Source organism: Tachypleus tridentatus, chromosome 2, assembly GCF_004210375.1.
Source record: "Tachypleus tridentatus isolate NWPU-2018 chromosome 2, ASM421037v1, whole genome shotgun sequence".
In the NCBI taxonomy this organism is placed as follows: domain Eukaryota; kingdom Metazoa; phylum Arthropoda; class Merostomata; order Xiphosura; family Limulidae; genus Tachypleus; species Tachypleus tridentatus.
This window is the reverse complement of record NC_134826.1, coordinates 94,997,332-95,016,938: the sequence shown is the minus strand read 5'-3', so window position 1 is coordinate 95,016,938 and position 19,607 is coordinate 94,997,332. Positions and strand designations below refer to the sequence as shown.

The window sequence follows — 19,607 nt, the reverse complement described above, 5'->3', positions numbered from 1 at the left end:
GATGAAAAGGAATAAATACAGTATCGAAATATAAGATAAAGATGATAATGTGTTAATTCCTACATGGTATTGCAGTTACAGAAGTAAAAAAAGATAAAGCCTGCACTGAAGTATAACGTACCTATACAGTGTCGAGTCCTATATGATGGTGTTAAGAAAGTCCATAATACACCATGAGCTAAATAGGATGACCACAGTGTATATATGATATGCAGGAACATTATATGCTTTCTACACCCTTGTTTCACAAAAAAAATCAACATTTTCATTCATTCATATGCATATAGTTTAAAACACTGAACTCCAGTCATAAAAATGGCAACTCAGACAATATTTTAAATATAAAATCTATCTTGTTTTGTTATGGGAATAACCAATTGAATGGGAACATTCAATTATTAGTGTACATGTCCAGAAAAAATAGCTCTATTATTTTGTCTGTACAATGCTATGTTTTCTTCTTAGTATGAAACAGTTTCTAACCGATTTTTACATATTCTCGAGAAATTCAGCACATTCTATTATGAGAATTCTCTTAAGTAAGGTGGCCATCTTTCATGAATATATTTATTTTTATTATTTTGTTTTTTCAGTAAAGATTGTTTCACTTGATTTTTTTGTGTCGAATTTTCTGTCTTTACTCAAAACTTGGTCCAAATTCATGGAATACAGTTAAACTTCATATAGACTTTTTTGTCAAGTTTATTTTTAACCTGCAGAACCAACCCACTGCTCGAAGGGAAATCAGTATAGTTGAGAATACCGCATTTAATTTAGGTCTTTTGTCATTTCGAAAATATATATGGTTGAATTGTTTAATATTGTTCTGTATTAGAAATAATGCGAATATACAACCATAGTGATGAGACGGTACTGGTAACAGCGAGTGTGTATAGGTCTAGCAATGAAAACATGCATCATTGCATCTGCACTCATACTAACTGGCCCGGCATGGCCAAGCGTGTTAAGGCGTGCGACTCGTAATCTGAGGGTCGCGGGTTCGCATCCCGGTCGCGCCAAACATGCTCGCCCTTTCAGCCGTGGGGCGTTATAATGTGACGGTCAATCCCACTATTCGTTGGCAAAACAGTAGCCCAAGAGTTGGCGGTGGGTGGTGATAACTAGCTGCCTTCCCTCTAGTCTTACACTGCTAAATTAGGGACGGCTAGCACAGATAGCCCTCGAGTAGCTTTGTGCGAATTTCAAAAACAAACAAACAAAATACAAATTATTATATAAAAGGTGAGCTAGCATTTTGATGCAACTAAAAATTCATAGATAGATTCAACAATAAATAGAAATAATAAATGAACGATACCACAGTACTAAAAAAATAGAATATGCTATCTTACAAGAATTCCACTTCCAAATACATTAGCACACACATCTCTGATTTTAATTCACTAAAGAACTACACTCAGGTTTTACCGAAATGTGAAATTAAACTTCAAAACTTCATCTACATTCATCAGGCATCTCTCTTGTTGCAGACCTCTTAATGTAAGCTCCAACAATATCCAAAATTGCGTGTGCATTACACGGGCGATATGGCATGAGACAGTATTTATACAGATCATTTTTATTCGTAAAGCAGTTTAAGGCCTGCTTTCACCATTAAGCTATATTTATCAATATCCAGAAGCCAACAGGCACCTTTTCAGTACACAATAGAATGTCATTAATGAACTTAAGAGGTAATGTACTCTATCTGGTAATGTACTCTTTGGCATAATCTGGTTTCCAGAACTATACGGATGTTTCCACGAAAATACAGTTTATTTTTTTGCAAAAGCAAACTGATTAACAGTTTTTGCAGCAGGCACATCCTCAAATTATCAGTACCTAAACCAATGCAGGAGACAACTACGTTTGTCTTGTAGATTACATTACATAGGCATACATGGAGATGTATCTTTCCGTTCTCATAACTGGTCACAGTCGAATTTTCTCGTTGATAGTCTGATACAAGAATATCGAGAGTTATGTTGGTCCTAGTATCAATGACAACAAGAAACATGATTTCACACCAAAGCATATTTATTAGTACATATCAAGTACCATCCAACCTTGGAAGAGCTGGGCTAATCATGAAACGTTTTGAAGCTGACTATTGCACCGTAAAGTTAGTTTTCAAACACACACTGAGTTTCATTAACTTTCTAAAGCAGGAATTACAGCAGGTATAGTTTTCTTATGAATATCCCACTTTTGCTGAGCAGTTGAGCAGAATTAGCGATTTTGTCTGTATTGTTTTAAAACAAGATATTATGACACTGAAGTTAAAAAATACTTTATATGAGAGTAATGGGAAAGATCTGCTGAAAACATGTGATTTTATCAGAATATTTATCATGGCAAAACACCGAATTTCCAAGTTACTGGGTCATGAGAATCACAAAACACATTCATAGTGTGAGTCCATGTTTTTATGTGATAAAATACTGTCACTTTTGCTAATTCTTCCTTGAGACTATTTAATCTTCTAGACTGTGTACCAATTTGTTTGAATTCAGTGTTTCATACTTCACAAGAAATAGCAAATTTGTTCAGAGCAGTTAGTACAACCGAAACCACTGCACTTTCATTCATCTTAAGGAGAGGTCGTAATCTCGCGATAACACCTGAGCTAGTACTGAAGGGCTCTGCTGTGAACATTCTTGCACAGCACACAGTATTACAGTAAAACATAACGTGGACAGAACAGGTAAAGAATGACCAAGAAATAAAGGCAACTAGAACCAGATGGGTTTAATGGCTTTCTAGATCACGTGTACTGTGGGGGCGTTATAATATGTCGGTCAATCCCACTATTCGTTGCTAAAAATAGTAGCCCGAATTGGCGGTGGGTGGTGATGACTAGCTGCCTTCCCTCTAGTCTTACACTGCTAAATTAGGGACGGCTAGCGCAGATAGCCCTCGTGTACCTTTGCACGAAATTCAAAACAAACAGGTCCTAAGAAATCTTATCCACTCACTGGTGCATGGTGTAATTGTTTTGTGATATCAGTAATGTGTTTCCAGCTGGGTAGTCCTTGGTGGAACGCCAACTTCTTAAGGAGTAAGCACTAAGCTTTTCCTTATCCAAGTATTGGTCCATCAAAGCTCATCATCAGGCACTGCATCATCTGTCCTTGTATCCATCTGTTATAAATAATAACCTAACTAAAACATTTAAGAAAGCAGTCCACGTCTTCCTTGATCGACTCTTAAATGCTTTAAAAGATATGTGTTTCATCTCACTCTTACATGTGGCTGCAGAAATAATATACTTATAGTAGTATCTCAGCTGAGAAACCCGTAACATCAGGGACCTTGGATAAGGTTGGTGCACAGAAACTCTTACATTTGAATGAGCATTTGATCCTTGCTCCTGAATTGATTTTAAAATATTGTCTTCCACCTCCATGATTATTGTGTTCTCCATAACCTACTGTGATCCTAACAACATGGCTCAAATCTTAGAGATCTAATCTACCCCACAGTATACCAGCTTCATAGCTAGGTACTCCTCTGATGGTGAAACAATTCTAACTAGAAAACTTAACCCATTAATGGCTCCGTTAGCTGAACACGGATGTAGTGTTTGGGCTGATCTGGTTAGCTACAGTTTGGGTGTCCAATACAGATCTGCCCACAAAGTCTCATGACCACTGTTACACAATTCATTTCACTGGCTTTTTGTCATCCATGTCTTTTGTAAGCTAAGAGGTAAAATCTGTTAAGACTAGGGGAGTACAAGGCTGCGGTTTTCCTTCTTTAGTTTGCAGTGAGACCGAAATAGTGGACATTTACATGTTCATCATTTGAAAATGGCTTATGGGTAGAAGATGATTTTTCATGCACCTTACTGAATATTTCTTTCTGCGATCTGGAATAGCTTTCTCCTTCATACATCCTCTGTAATATTTTCAGTTAAAATTGATTTCACAAAATAGTAAATTATGTTGCTGTGTTACAGAATAGGAAGTTTGGCAACATCTATTGCAAAGTAATATTGAGTTCTGTTAAACCTGCCAGAATCTACACTAAGGAATAAATGAAGTGGACGCAAACAATTTTTATTTATTGTAGATAACATAAAACAACAACATGTGTACAACTTTACTTGAGTATGGATTAGATACTTAGTTCCAAGCTAACTAACTGAATCAAGATGATGTTTTAGAATGACTATATGTTGCGTTACTTAGTTGAATCAGTAATATCAGATGGCCCGGCATGGCCAAGCGTGTTAAGGCGTGCGACTCGTAATCAGAGGGTCGCGGGTTCGCATCCCCGTCGCGCTAAACATGCTTGCCCTTATAGCCGTGGGGGCATTATAATGTGACGGTCAATCCCACTATTCGTTGGTAAAAGAGTAGCCCAAGAGTTGGCGGTGGATGGTGATGACTAGCTGCCTTCCCTCTAGTCTTACACTGCTAAATTAGGGACGGCTAGCACAGATAGCCCTCGAGTAGCTTTGTGCGAAATTCAAAAACAAAGAAACAAACAAAACAGTAATATCAGAATTATCTACATAGTAAATTAATAATACTAAAGTGTCTAGTCATTTTATTCAAACATAAGGAAGATTGTAAAGTCAAGAAATAATCTGACCTACCATTGGAAGATACAGCTGTTGACCATTATGCTCAAGTTGCAGCATTGAAGTCATAACTTCAAGGGCATACTAAGTCTTATTTCCAAGAGAATGCCAAAGAATAAAGGTAGTAGGAATGAAATCAATTTAACGGTCATTTTTATGACCTCGTGTGATATTAAAACTACATATACTTAGAATAATTTTTAAACAAAACAACCGCTTCTGCCAACACCAACCAAGATAAAGTAACATATGCACAAACACTTAAAACAATAACCAGTAAACACCGTAAATAATGAAACACAAGAACACCATCAAAACACTTAAACAAATACAAAACAACAACAACAAAAACAATGTCACAATGACAGAGAAAACAAAAGTGAAAAAATACACATATTTATGGGCATCATCAAAAACATTTTCCTAGACTAAAGATTGCATGAAACTTGTAGTAACATTTGCCAAAAATTACATCACACCGTACCTATCAGGCAATCTCATCAATTACTGGATGCTTACTTTCTTAAAATCACCGTCTTGCATATCAACATCCAAGGTGCACTTATTTACAAAAAGCATGAGATCGAAGACACAATCAAACTAACCTGGAAATAGTTATAAAAGTATTAGACTGAAAATATATGACTATTCAGCTACCAGAAAAGGTAGAATAAACAATCAGGGTATAAATATAGGAATAGCTTTCCTATACAAATCAATCCTGTTTGTATCAGAATTACAAACAGTAACGACGAATGTATCATAATTGATATTTTCTTAAACAACCGTCCCCCGCTAGTACAACGGTAAGTCTACGGATTTACAAGACTAAAATCAGCGGTTCGATTCTCCTCGCTGGGCTCAGCAGATAGCCTGATGTGGCTTTGTTATAAGAAAAACAAACCTAAACAACCAAATACGAGTTAGAGCAATAGGAATATGTTTTCCCCACCAAAGCTAATAGAAATAGTTTTACTCAACATCTAATCCCACAACCAGAACTCCATTTTCCTAGGTGACCTAAATAATAGGCATAAACATTTTAGATGGAAAACAACAAATGCAAATAATAAAAAAAAACAAAAAACTATTGGACTTTCTCGATACTATCCATATAGCTGTACGGAATGATACGGTGTCATCGCGTACATCATATGCGCATAATATTAGCGATATGAGTCAAACGCGTGTAAAATTTAACGTGGGAAAAGATGTTGATAGCGACAGTTTACCTATTTGGAGTGCCTTCGATCTTATCCCCTATAAAATAATATAACCTACTGAACTGAAAAAAATCAATAACAAAAAAAGCAAATTAGCAAGAATATAAAACAGCAATAGATAAATTGTTACCTAACGCCATAAGTCAGAATGCCGCGAACCGAACTGACGTAGATAAGTATTGTCAAATAATCATAGACTGTCTTATAAAAGCCGCCAAACAAATCATACATGCAATAAAAAACAAATATTACAACCCTAATTGTACAGGATAACTGAATATTGCCAAAATTATATAATTAAAATTAACGTACCGAGAATCTAGCTGGTGGTCTTTACTAAATTAACAAGCTTGAAAAAGATCCACCAAAAACTAAATATTAACTGAATATATCTTCACACTGCTATACTCGCCAAATTCTTAGCCCTACATATGATTCGGGCCCGGCACTGCCAGGTGGGTAAAGGCGTTCGACTAGTAATCTGAGGGTTTCGAGCTCGAATCCCGGTTGCACAAACATGCTCGCCCTTTCAGCCGTGGGGGCGTTAGAAAGTAACGATCAATCCCACTATTCGTTGGTAAAAGAGTAGCTCAAGAGTTTGCAGTGGGTGGTGATGACTAGAGGTAAGGCAGCTAGGGACGGCTAGCACAGATAATCCTCGAGTAGCTTTGTGCGAAATTAAAAACAAAACAAACATACAAACATGATTTGAAATTAACATGAATAAATTATTCAAACAATAACAGAACCAAAATTTCCCAAATATCGAACTACGTTAGGAATATAACTGGTAAAAACAATGGAACAACAGCCGGTGAAGTGCTAAAATATTTTTATATATTCGACTCGTAATAGATTACTGGTGGCATATATTTTATATTTATATATTTTAGCTCCGGCATGTATAAATGCGTACCAAAACTAATCCAAAGAAAACTAGAAACAGTCCCAAACAAATTACTCACAAAAGCATTCAAAGTTCCTAGATCAACCTCTTCCAACTTCATTTACAGATACACAAATATGGAAACAGTAACCGATAGACTAACACATAGTACGCTAAATTATTTCGCGAAAAATTGGGGAAAAGAAGACTTATTACGTAAACTTATTACTGCATATATGATGATAATAGTCCTAAGATTGTTTGTTTGTTTGTTTTGAATTTCGCACAAAGCTACTCGAGGGCTATCTGTGCTAGCCGTCCCTAATTTAGCAGTGTAAGACTAGAGGGAAGGCAGCTAGTCATCACCACCCACCGCCAACTCTTGGGCTACTCTTTTACCAACGAATAGTGGGATTGACCGTCACATTATAACGCCCCCACGGCTGGAAGGGCGAGCATGTTTGGCGCGACTCGGGCGCGAACCCGCGACCCTCAGAGTACGAAGCGCACGCCTTAACGCGCTAGGCCATGCCAGGCCCTAGTCCTATGAACCTCTCCCCAAAGAATATATACAAGGAATAAGAACAGGTCACCTAATTACGTTGTTTGTTTGTTTCTTTTGAATTTCGCGCAAAGCTACTCGAGGGCTATCTGCGCTAGCCGTCCATAATTTAGCAGTGTAAGACTAGAGGGAAGGCAGCTAGTCATCACCATCCACCGCCCACTCTTGGGCTACTCTTTTACCAACGAATAGTGGGATTGACCGTTACATTATAACGCCCCCACGGCTGAAAGGGCGAGCATGTTTGGTGCACCAGGATTCGAACCTGCGACCCTCGGATTACGAGTCGAACGCCTTGACACGCTTGGCCATGCCGGGTCAACAGGTCACCTAATTACACTGTTTGCGAAATGTAGAGCTTTTTACAATCAATAAAAGTAATAGCATCCAATTACCAAAATTACCTATATTGATGTGGCCTTGAAATTGTGTGAAATTAGCTTTGATTCTTTTGTAGTAATTATAACATAACATTACTCAAGAATCCACAACATATGCAGGAGGGAAGAAGGGGCTAGATGCGTCTGGCTCTCCTACAATGACTAAACGTCGACCGCTTTAAAAACAGCTTTAGTACAAATTATAAAACTAATGTATTATAGAAATATCAGAGGCCGCTACTATTCTCTCACTTTTTCTCTTTGTTTCAATTTTATTCGGCAGTTTGACAATGCCCGTGTATACGAAGGAATATATTGAAAACAAGCTTAGTAAAGAATTGGATACAACTTATATTGTAAGATTTTTTACCATTTATATCATTGCTAGGTCTAAACGAGTAAATATAACAAAGTGGATTTGAGAAATTTAAAAGTTTACTGGATTGTGTATCTCAGGACAGCTGGTATGGGTATTAAAATGTTTGTTAAAATAGAGAACGACGTTTCGACCTTCGTAGTTCATCTTCAGATTTTAATACCCATACCAGTTGTCTTGAGATACATTGTTACTTCAAGAGGGTTTCTCGTCATTACGAGTTTAATGGACTGTAGTCCATTAATGTTCTTAAACCTGCTATGTTTACTCAAAATTCCGTTGAAATAAGGATTTTGATAATTCTTGCTTGGTAATCACATTCTTCATTTGTTACATTTTACAGTCTTTGAGGCTGGAGATTGGACGTTAGAATGCATAACAAAAGTGGAGATGAGTGAAGCCTGCATTTTACCAGCTTTCTGTTTAAGTTCTCCTCGTTAAACTCCATTATAATTTAGAGCATCGTCACTAGTGCCATTGGCCATTTATTCTGTAACTTAAATCATGTTATTTTGTTAGAAAAGTAAAACTAACCTAATAAGTTAATTGAAGTTTAGCCACTATTTTCCAAATCTTAAACTTTTATCTTCTTATTTTACTATGTCAACAACAAAGAGATCAGAAGGCTTTATCCCATCAATCTCCTAGTTAATACTGTAAACTTCTAAAAGACCAACTTGTATTCTTGTTTTCTTAAGGGATAAAGAAATGGAGATCTTTCCCTTTTCATATTTACTTTTAAGTTTGAGATAATGCTTTTCTGCAATCACTAGTAGTAGTACAGTAGGATTAGCAGCTGTTTTTGCAGTTCTTTTCTGCAAGTTAGTATTTTGTCTTAGATAAGGAAATTAAAAGTGTGTATATAGTTTAAGTGAGACTGAACTAGTAATCTGTACAGACATAATTACTTCTTTTGTAACCAGGATATGTATTAATATAACATAAAATGGTAGTGCTTTTAGTATTACTACTAGTAATAGAGCACAGCTTCATTAGTTTGAGTAACTTATCCACTACTTTCCCAAATATTTGTCCAAGTTACCAATTGATGTAATTCATTCTGTAAGACATGGACTTTCTGAATATAACAAAAAAAAACTTAGGAATAACATGATTAGTAATTTTTACTACTTTACTAATTATGTTCTTATCAATATCATTAATGTAAATAAGAATTTTTCAAATACTGACCACTAAGGCACTACACTAATAAAAAGTTTTCACTTCATTAAAAACAACCTTGTGTGTTGTTTCTTCCATCTAATAATTCACAAAATCCAATTAATTAGTCTTTCCCCAATTCCTACCAATGTGATTTTTGTAGCTAGTCTATTCTGTGGCAACTTATCAAAGGCTTCTTGAAAAAATAGTACACTAAATCCACTTCTTTTCCCTTGTTTGGGTAACAATTAATATCTTTAGAACAAAAAACAAAATAGATTAGTCAGAGGCAGTATGGTGATATTGACTCATAATGTCTTATTTTATTAAATGATCTTGTAAAGCTTCTTTTTATCAGACTTGAATTTTTCCCATTACAGAATAATAGGCATATAATTTTCAAGGGTACTTTTATCATTTTTTTAAACATAGGATTAAGATAAACAGTTTTCAGTCTCCTGTACATTTTTAGTTGACCTACAGAAATGAAGGACAGAAGCTCATATTTCTGACTTTTAATCTTCCTTAATATCCTGTGAAGATTTTTTTTTTTTAGTCATGGTCCTTACCTACTCAGAATCTTTATTTTTACTTATCACCAAGGGTTGTTTTATATTTCTAACAGGGTGATGCATTTAAAGATTGAGTTGCAATTGGCTATAGTGACAGGTATAATTCATAAGAAAGAACAGTTTCATGAAACATTGAAAATTAAAATAAATTTACCTTCCAGTACAGACAGTGCATATTAAATTTTAAAATAAGGACAAAGGGTAGGCTACGTACAACTAAAATAAAACATGGAAATGGGCTATCTGAAAAATTATAAATGAGATGAAAAATTGAAAAAGGAAACTTAAAAACTCTGTGCAAGTTAAAAAATCATGAAGTATCAGGTATGCCTTATTATACTCACTGTTAATACTGTTACAAGTTATATAAACAACTTGAGGTTTGATGCTATGCATGCTTAAAGAATAGATGAGATGTGATAATTTTGAGGGAAGGTTGAATAAATGCTTAACTTATCAGGATTAGTTTAGTTTTTTTAGTTTTTTAAGCAGATGGGACAGTCTCAAATACTTTTTGCCTTTTTATGTATACATAACCAGTGGCTGCCCAATATTCCAAAGGCCTAATAATTAGATTTTTTTGCAATATAAGTCAAAATTAAATGAATAAACAAATTTGTAGGTCCATAATAGATGAATGCATTTTCAAATTAAGAGTTTAAAGGGTGCTTTTGGTGGGGGTTTGGGAGTCCAGTTACCTCTGATAGCTTTTTCTCATTTTAAATACAAGCAGTAGAAATATTAGAATTGATACTGTAGAGTACAGCTCACTGAATTGTCTCTGTGTCAAAGTAATTTTACTGACTGGAATCTTTCAACATATTTATGAGTTTGGGATATAACATTTGTTGTCACAGCAGCATGGAATAAAAAACTTGGATATTCATTCCCTCTTTGAGGAAATGGTGTTAAACATTATTCATCCATTAATGAGAAATTGCAACCTTTTCAGTCATATCCTGGGATGTTTGATCATAAAAGTTTACAAATTTAACCAAATAAACAATTTAACATTTTAACTGTTAAAAAAAAAAGAAATTTGCATTTTGGAAAAATGGGCTGTAGGACTAATGGACCATCACAAAATAAACTACCATTAAAAATATATAAGGCTAAGTCCATTGTCTTATGAATTAAAGTAATAATTTTTTTTCACACTTAAACAGTAATAAACCAAACAGAAAAGGATATTTTGCACATGGAAGTGTTAGTAAAATTATAATTTTTTTTTTTTTTGTGAGTTTATCATTGTGGTGTAGATGCAAGGGTTATTAAAGCACTTGCTGTGTAATATGTTTTCAAACATTAACAACATATAGCTCATTCAAGGGCCAACTGTCACTTCTATATCTAGGCCACGTTTTTCTGAGAATCTTTTTTTTTTTTTTGAATGACAGTGTGGTTTCTGTTTGGTGTACTGGCTTCCCCTGTCACCTCTACCCTGACCTGCCTGATTTAATTGGAACTGTAGCTTCTATGATATAGATGTTGTAGGGAAATTTACATTTTAATAATTATCAGGATAGTTGTTTATCTTTATGCATAATTCCCAGTTAAAGGATGAGCCCAATATAGACTGACCTTTCTCATTGTTGTGGGTTTATAATTATCAAACTACCCATGTATTGTGTGAAGAGGTCTAAGTTTGAAAGTTATGATTTGAGCTATGAATTAAATACACACAAGTAGGAACATTTTCTGATGATACTAAGTGTTTTGTCTTGTTTTATATTTGTACAGGATAATAAGATTACTATGTATGCTGTATCTCATTGTTATTTTCAGTTAATTCCATTCCATTTTGTTCAGCTTAATTGTTAAGGTCACAACCCATAAAAACAAGCACTAGTTGAAATTAGTGCTTGATTATTAGAGAAAGTGGTTACAATAAGAACTTGGTCTTGGGTTGTAATAGGGATGTATGTATACTTGTTTCTTACTCTGTGTACAGTGCCAAGAGTAGTACCATGATTGTTAATTACAGGTATGTAATAATTAAATGTGGGTCACGAACTTTGTTGGTGTAATCGACTGTCTATGAGTAACATTTGTAACATGAAAATTGATTAATCTAAATTACAATTACATTAATTATTGTCATAAAAACAATCCACTAATTGAAATTAGTATTTTCAATTACTCCAATTGTCCAAGTAATTGAAATATTTCCATTAGGAAATCTCAGTTGTGGTTAATTCCATCTCAGCTTAGTTGATAAGATCCTGACTCATGAAAACAATCAACAAATTACGATTATTGTTTATGATTATTCCTAATTTTGGTTATTTCAGCTAACAAAGTCTCACAAGAGAATAGTCAATTAGGTAAATGTAATTATCAAATTCCACTAACTGCTCAGCCATACAATTAATGCATGTACACTTCCCTCTTTTACAGAATGTTGAAGACTTATCAGATAGCTGTGGGGCAAAGTTTCAAGCATTAATTGTGTCACCAAAATTTGAATCTAAAAGCTTACTTGAAAGACACAGGTATGTTTGTTTAATTCTAGTGGTGAAACTTATAAAATTATATTAAAATTAGTAAAGTAAACATGTGAACATAGTTGTAGAAATGATTTATAACGTAATTAAAGCAACTGTGTAGTCTAATTACACTGTGTTTGTACTGACTTCACAAACAAAATGAGCAAAATAATTTGTCATGTACTTGTAAATTTATGTATGTTTTGAAATAAAAAAAATTATAAAAATATATTCCAAAATATACCTTCTCTTTCACTTCTAGCTATTGCTTGACCATCAAGGTTTCTTATTTTGCTCATCTTAGCATTGGCCTGATTTTTCCTCATTTGCTCCAATTTTTTTATGCCTAACACATTTGCCTTTGGTGTTATTTATTGTGATACTCTCCACCTATGTCAATGTTTCCTCTATCTTGGTACCACATATAAGCACCTCATTCAGGTAATGTTCTCAACAAAGCATCACTAACAGTTTTCAAGTATTACAATTATTTGGAGATGCTTTGAACTTTATCTGTTTTATCTAGCTGATTTTTGTAACAATAATAATAATTTAAAAAAAGTTTGTTTTCAATTGGCAAGCCAGTTTATGGTATGAGTTCCTGGATTATTATTTTTGGCATGGAGGCACATCAGGTCTCATCTCTCAGTTGAGACTGTCAGTGTTCTTATTTTTTGTGTGATAAAGAAGTAATTGGATTTGTGGTGGTCCTCTGGCAGGCTTTAAGACTGCAACTTAGGGTGATTCTTGACATACTGGAGAGAATTTAGATTAACGTTTTCCTGTGCATTTTTCAGTTGGTTTTTTTAGTTCCTTGTAGGACAATGGTGAGTTTACAGATTCACAGCACTGGGGTCTGGAATTCAATTCCCAAGAATAGACACAGCAGATGGTCCAATGCTGCTTTGCTTTAACAAAATAAATTTACCTCATAAAATGATGTTTCAATCAATGATAATTAACAGTCTTTAAATGGCCTCTAAAAAAAGTGTGTGTGTGTGTATATATATAAAAGTATGCCAATGTTGGGGTAAGCTACTTTGGATTTGTCCCCTGCTGGGATAGTGGTAAGTCTATAGATTTGCAACCCTAAAATCAGGGGTTCGATTCCCCTCAGTGAACTCAGCAGATAGCCCAATGTGGCTTTGCTATAAGAAAACACATACACACACACCTTGGATTTCTTTTCTTCTGTTTATTCTTTGAGAGTGCGATGTTTTGGATTTTTTCCAACTTGCTTTTGAGCCTGGACGTTATTTGATGGGTGAAAGAACTGGGAGCAAGTTTGAAAATTTCTCTCCATGCATGAATATTGTGGTTCATGCTAGAAGGTTTAGTTCTCAGTTACATGAAGGACAGTTATGCCTTATCTGACACCTTGTCAGAACTTCATGACTTATCCTACCACTGCCAGGTGGAATCATTTTCTGATTCTTAAATAGTGCATCTGCTTCTTAGATTTTTGTAGTTAACCTGAATATATCAATTTCCCCTTTTTGTATCCAAGGGTTCTGCTGCTGGGTCAGATTGCCAGTGGCATAGGTGATTCTGTAATACTTTCAGAGTCTGTGGGGGCTCTGCTCCAAAATTTCTAGACATGGATTCAAGAGCTTTGTAAGTTTTTGAGTCAGGATTAGTCATTCAGTTCATATCTTCACTGCTATTATCCATTCATTTTGTACAGTTTCCATCTCCCGCACATCATCAGGATTTGGATCTTTGTTCTAGGAAATTCAGAGTTTGGTTGATCTTAAGATAGTGAGAGTGTTGTGTTAGACCTTCCAAGGTTTTATTCTTGATTGTTATTGGGCCTATGCAAGCAGGAGATGGGTGTCCAGTCACTGATCTTTTTTTGTCTCTCAATATGGAGATTCTCCAAGATTCACAACTTACTTATTCCTCAAATCTGAGTTGAATTTTGCAGTTCTGGGTTTTTACTGTCAGACTTGCATTGATTTCACATGGATTTTGCCATATCGAATGAGTTTTTCTAATCAATTCCATTCCATCATACCAGGTACACACCATTCCATGGATGACTGGATTCAGCTAACATCATCTTATCAGTTGTCAGAACATCACATCAGGCTTCCATTTTAGGAATGAGGCATCTATTCTTGCTCCAATTCTGTGTTATCAATCTGGGTATTTTTTATTTTTCATCTTTTCTCACATAGGCTCGGCTGATTCCCATCTAATTTAATGCTATGGAATAGACACAACATTCTTACTTACCTCTTCTACTCCCAATGCATAGATAGTTCTTTCTCTTCGTGCCTTTGGGATGAGAGTGCAAATTTTCTTATATTGGTTTTTATGCAAACAAGAGCTCATAAATTCATCAGTTCTGCAGTTTCCTTGGTCACGATTATTCTTTGATCTCAAGGAGTTGTTCAGTCAGGACACTTCCATGCTAATAATTCCTTTAGTATCATCTTTGTCAAAGTTCCTTCTCTTCTACGTGTGGACGAAGAGGTTTTGATAGACAATGTTTTAGTCCTTATTGCTCTAACTAGTAATGTCTCTCAATATAGGCTTATCAAGGATTCATTCTGACAATTGTATGGTGATGTCTTGTACTTCTCATCAAGGAAGCACTTGGTCCAGAGCTCCTTATTTTCGAATCTTGTACCTCCTTTCTCGGAACTATTCCTATTTTATCATACTACGAGTTTTCCTGTTCCACAGGTGATTCCTGTGGTATCGGATCAGTTGCCTCAATCCAAGCAGATTCTCCTGATAGAGTAGATTTTGCATCACACAATTCTGTTGGATTAGCTCTCATTTTCTAGTTCTGATTGGTGGGTTGGCCTCATTGAATCACCAAACTACTGCTCATTTGTTCTCTGGTAAATCATTCTTTGGACTTTGGCAGAAAATGCATTCCATCAGGATAGGACTATATTACAACTATACGCCTTCTCTCCACTTCATATGTTACCAGTCATCACAGGGTATGGTGTTTACACACTAAATCAAGAACCAGTTTCTTTTAGAATGTTTTTTCATTTTATATTTGCAAAAACACTAATAATAACACAAAGAGATAAAACAAAATGAATAATACACACCATAATCTTTTATTTACAGCTATGATTATTTGTGAAATGTTTAGTAATAAGACCCAGAATATCATTCAAAATATTCTGACCTAGATCAGTCACTAAGTAAATAATGAGTGACCTGATAAGGTACAAGCTGATAGGTTGTTTCTAACAATGTTTTTGCAAATTATACATATAAAGTGAAATGGCACAAGTCTGAAAAATATTGTTAATTATGGAAATTATCTTGAGATGCTCCCTTGTTTCATAAGTACATTATTGATCACTATTTATGTATGACTGTTAGGCTTATGACACTCCTATTGTCATTTGCATTTTTATTGTTCTCTATTAAACTTTGGGGAATAACTGATGAAATTATTAATTTTTATTTTAATTGTTAATCATATGATATTATTTCTTAACAGTCCATGCTTAAAATGGATTAAGGAACATTTTGAACATCTATGTTCTTAATCTTATCAACAATTTTATAATTATAGATTTCTGTAAATATTTCAAAAATAAACATGACACCTGTTATCTTGCAGATAAAGATACTCATAATTGTAGTCAAGTCAACATATTTTTCATTTTATAAGTTATATTTACTTCAGATATTTTTATTTTTTTGCTGAACATGGGTCACTTGAAATAGTTGTTGTTAATAAAATTTGGGATGTGGGAGCACTGGAGTTAGATTTATATGGAATCTTCCAGTATCTCCTGATAAAAAAAACATTTATTTTAGAGTAATATATTTTTAAAACAATATTCCATGACCCCTACAAACCATGACAGAATATGTTGAAGTGCCTTTGTTATTTAACCCTTAAACAGCAGGTATGTTGTAGGGAGCAGCATCAGTTGAATATGGCTGCTGTTTAAGGGTTAATTAAGCTTGTTACAATATCAAACATTTTTAACTCTTAAATATTTCTTCTAATAGGATGGTTAACAGTATTCTAGCAGATGAGATGAAGAGCATCCATGCTTTTACACAGAAAACCTTGACTCCTGAACAGTGGAAGAAGCAAAAGCCACAATCTTGACTTTGTCTGAATTGAAAAGATTGTATAGACACTTAGAATGTAATATTGCCAATAATTATTAAACACAGATATAACTTGAAACTTTCACATTTAGTTTTATGTATAACAACAAAACTTTATTTTACGTATATCTGCATAATTTAAATTTTAAGATACTGTTATATTTCAGTGAATTGATATTAAAGATACAAGATCACGTGCAGGGAATAAGTTTAAGCAGTTTCATCTGTTCTTGTGTAACAGAAGAGCAAGTAACATCTTAGGAAGTAGTATTTATTTATTGAGAAATTCTAGTTACACGATTTGTAATAAATGGAACAACAGATGATTTATAAAGATGAAAGACTGACAGAACTTGCTTGGGTGAGGCTTAGTAGTTAGTGCCAGTTCTGGGTCTGAAGGTCCATGGTTTGCACTTTAGTGTTACTTGTAACATAATCACTATATATGTACTTGGAATATTCAACATACATTCTAATATTGTTTAGTTGGTAAGGAAAAACAATTCTGTCATTTAGTACCATTATATAGCATAAAATATACAATTATTATAGAGCAAACACTGGACCTTGATAATTTTCTGTTGGAGTTCTTTATAAATAATATTAGTATTTCCAAATATCAACTTCACTCTTTTTATTCAGTTTAATATCCAAAACTGATAAAATTCAAGGCTGGAATTTTAATAAATATATGTTCAGAAAATAATTTTACTTCATTTGCAAAATAATCACTAATTTTGTATTTTGAAATACCTAACAACAAACATCTCTTTAAAAAAATTTTCCATTACATATATTCAAATGTAACCTGAACAGTCTTAACAATTTCCAATTCCTTATATACAAAAAATATTGTTGGTTTGGGACATAAATTACTTTGAGATCCTCCCTTGTTTTGTAAATATATTAGAGATCACCATTCGTTTCACAGAGTTGAAACAGATGCCCGAGAATGATAAGGTATTGAGGTTGTTTAATGTCTTTATAAGGTTTTTGTGCATGTCTGAAGCTTCAATTGTTTTGTCTACAAGTTAAAAAGACTTGGAAAGTTAAGGCAGTATTAACTCATTCAGTTTGATTGCTGTAACAGATCCACAGAGGTGATTCAGAAAAAAAAATTGCTCTAACCAAACCATTATAATAGAATAGACTGTTAATAAACCTCTAACTAAATTATTTTCAAAATCTTGCCACTAAATGTTAATTTTCTTCTGTACAAGTTGGGAATTTTGATATTAGTGTAGCAGAGAATAAACTTTTGTATTTAATCATAACTTATCAGTATCTGGATTCTGTAAGACAGACTTTAGCATGGATTCATCATGTAAGTTTGTAACCAGATACCAAAAATGTGTTGAATACTGCTTCGAAAGAGATCTTTGGAAAATTAACAATTATATAATAGAGTTGGTAATTAACTCAATCAATTACCTATAGGTAGAGATTGTCACATAAAATAATGATTAATAAAAATTGGTATCATAGTTAATGTCATGAAAATAAGTAGTTTCTTGATTATTACCATTTTGATTATTCCAACCATCTTGTAATTGAAATGTTGGCTTGAGTTTTAATTATTATTTTAGATTAATTCATGTTTGTTCAGTTAAACTGATTAGTGTCATGACTTGTGAAAGTAATCAACCCATTTTAAGTAGGAATTAGGTTATTACTGTTGTTGATAATTCCAATTATCAGAGTGATCAAAATATTGCCGCAGTGTGTTTTTAAGCACTGACCATTTCATATGTAAACATCTTGTTTCTTTTAACACAAGTTGTTTGTTTTTTGTTATATTATTTATACTTTGAGAATAACTTTATTTAAAGCCATTTCATGACAACAATCAGTTGATGACCCTGTCACATTAGCAAATTCCACTAGTTGCTTAACTTTACTGTCCAGTAAAATATTACTTCAAAAGTTATTCACATCCATGACTGTTGCTAAACCCTAATAAGACATTGTTCAACAGTGTTCATAATAAACATTCAAATTACACATGTTTTTGAAGGAACAGTGATAGCCCTAATGTAGTTTTGTGTGAAATTCAAAACAATCATCATTGTGGGAATTAAAACAATATTAATAAGAATCCATTTACTAAACAAAGAACAATATTATGTATACCAGTTAGTGAAAAATCACAATAAACTGAAGCAACTAACAAAAAACCTAAAATTATATCAAAACTACTATTTCAAGTTGTTCTGATAATTTATTCTATTCTCCATTCACTATAGTTTTCCACTTTGTGCATACAATTTCTCTCAACCCAAAGCTCTCCATTTACTTTTGATCTCTGTAAAGTCAAAGAAAAGAAACAAATCCAATATATATCTACTCTACTCTTCGGAGTTGCTGTAAGGTATATTTGTGCGAAGTCCCATTTAGATTGACCAAAATATAGAAGAATGGCAGGCCAAAATCCATAATTTGGGGAAATGTTTTGAACACTGATCCCTGTAGAACAAGAAAAGTATGAATTTCAAATATATCTGTTTCAAGGTATTAATGCAAAATCTCATCTAGATTGGTCAAAGTAAAAAGGAATAGCAGGCTGAAAGCCCTAACTTTCCAAAACTTCTGTAAAATTGCAAGAAAAATACAAATGTCCCATCTGTTTACTTTAGTCTATGAGGGTTGTTGTAAGGTGCCTTTGTACAAAGTCTTACCTGGTTTGGTCAAAATATAAATGAATGGTAGACTGAAAGCCCTGACTATGAAAAATTATTTGACTTCCAAAATCAAAAGAAAGGAAAAAATCCTAAATCTGTCTGTTTCAGTCTGTAAGATTTGTCATATCTTTGTGCTGATTCTTTTTTATATTGATAGAAATGCAAAAGGACTGCAAACCAAAAGGGGTTTTGTAATACTTAAACTTCAACCCTTCAAAAAATAAGGATGTCGAGGCCTGTTGGACCAAGGTATTTGCTCTTCAAGTTTCAAGATAATAGTTCTGGAAATAAAGTAGCAGTACACAATTATACCTGTTAGAAATATGAAGGAAAATGATGGGAATACAATATTTTTATAAGGAAGGCATAAAATAAAAGGCAGAACCAACAAGTGGATACTGATAATTTCTAACAGAGTAACTGGTGTATTAAAAAGTGGAGTACTCTAGCAATGTAATTAGTATAATAAAAATTAGAAACTTTAAGTATGTTAACTAGGATAAAAAGCAGAATCTAGCAGGGTACTGTTATCAGTGAAAACCAGAAGATCCAAGTGTAATTAAAAGTGAAGAGTATTATTGCACTAACTAGTGTAATAAA

The 19,607-nt window shown here is 33.8% G+C and overlaps 1 protein-coding gene across 1 annotated transcript; it reads left to right on the top strand.

Moving 5' to 3' along the window:
• Positions 1-7,744: 7,744 nt before the first annotated feature.
• LOC143244598 (bolA-like protein 2) lies at positions 7,745-17,829 on the top strand. Its single transcript, XM_076489577.1, has 3 exons — positions 7,745-7,992; positions 12,143-12,237; positions 16,225-17,829. The coding sequence occupies exons 1-3, from the start codon at positions 7,927-7,929 to the stop codon at positions 16,325-16,327; spliced, it is 264 nt and encodes an 87-aa protein (XP_076345692.1). The 5' UTR covers positions 7,745-7,926; the 3' UTR covers positions 16,328-17,829.
• Positions 17,830-19,607: the final 1,778 nt, after the last annotated feature.

Coding starts and splice junctions, on each gene's coding strand:
- LOC143244598 (XM_076489577.1), top strand. CDS start 7,927: ATGCCCGTGTATACGAAGGAATATATTGAAAACAAGCTTAGTAAAGAA. Junction 7,993..12,142: donor AATTGGATACAACTTATATT/GTAAGATTTTTT, acceptor CCTCTTTTACAG/AATGTTGAAGACTTATCAGA. Junction 12,238..16,224: donor AGCTTACTTGAAAGACACAG/GTATGTTTGTTT, acceptor TTCTTCTAATAG/GATGGTTAACAGTATTCTAG.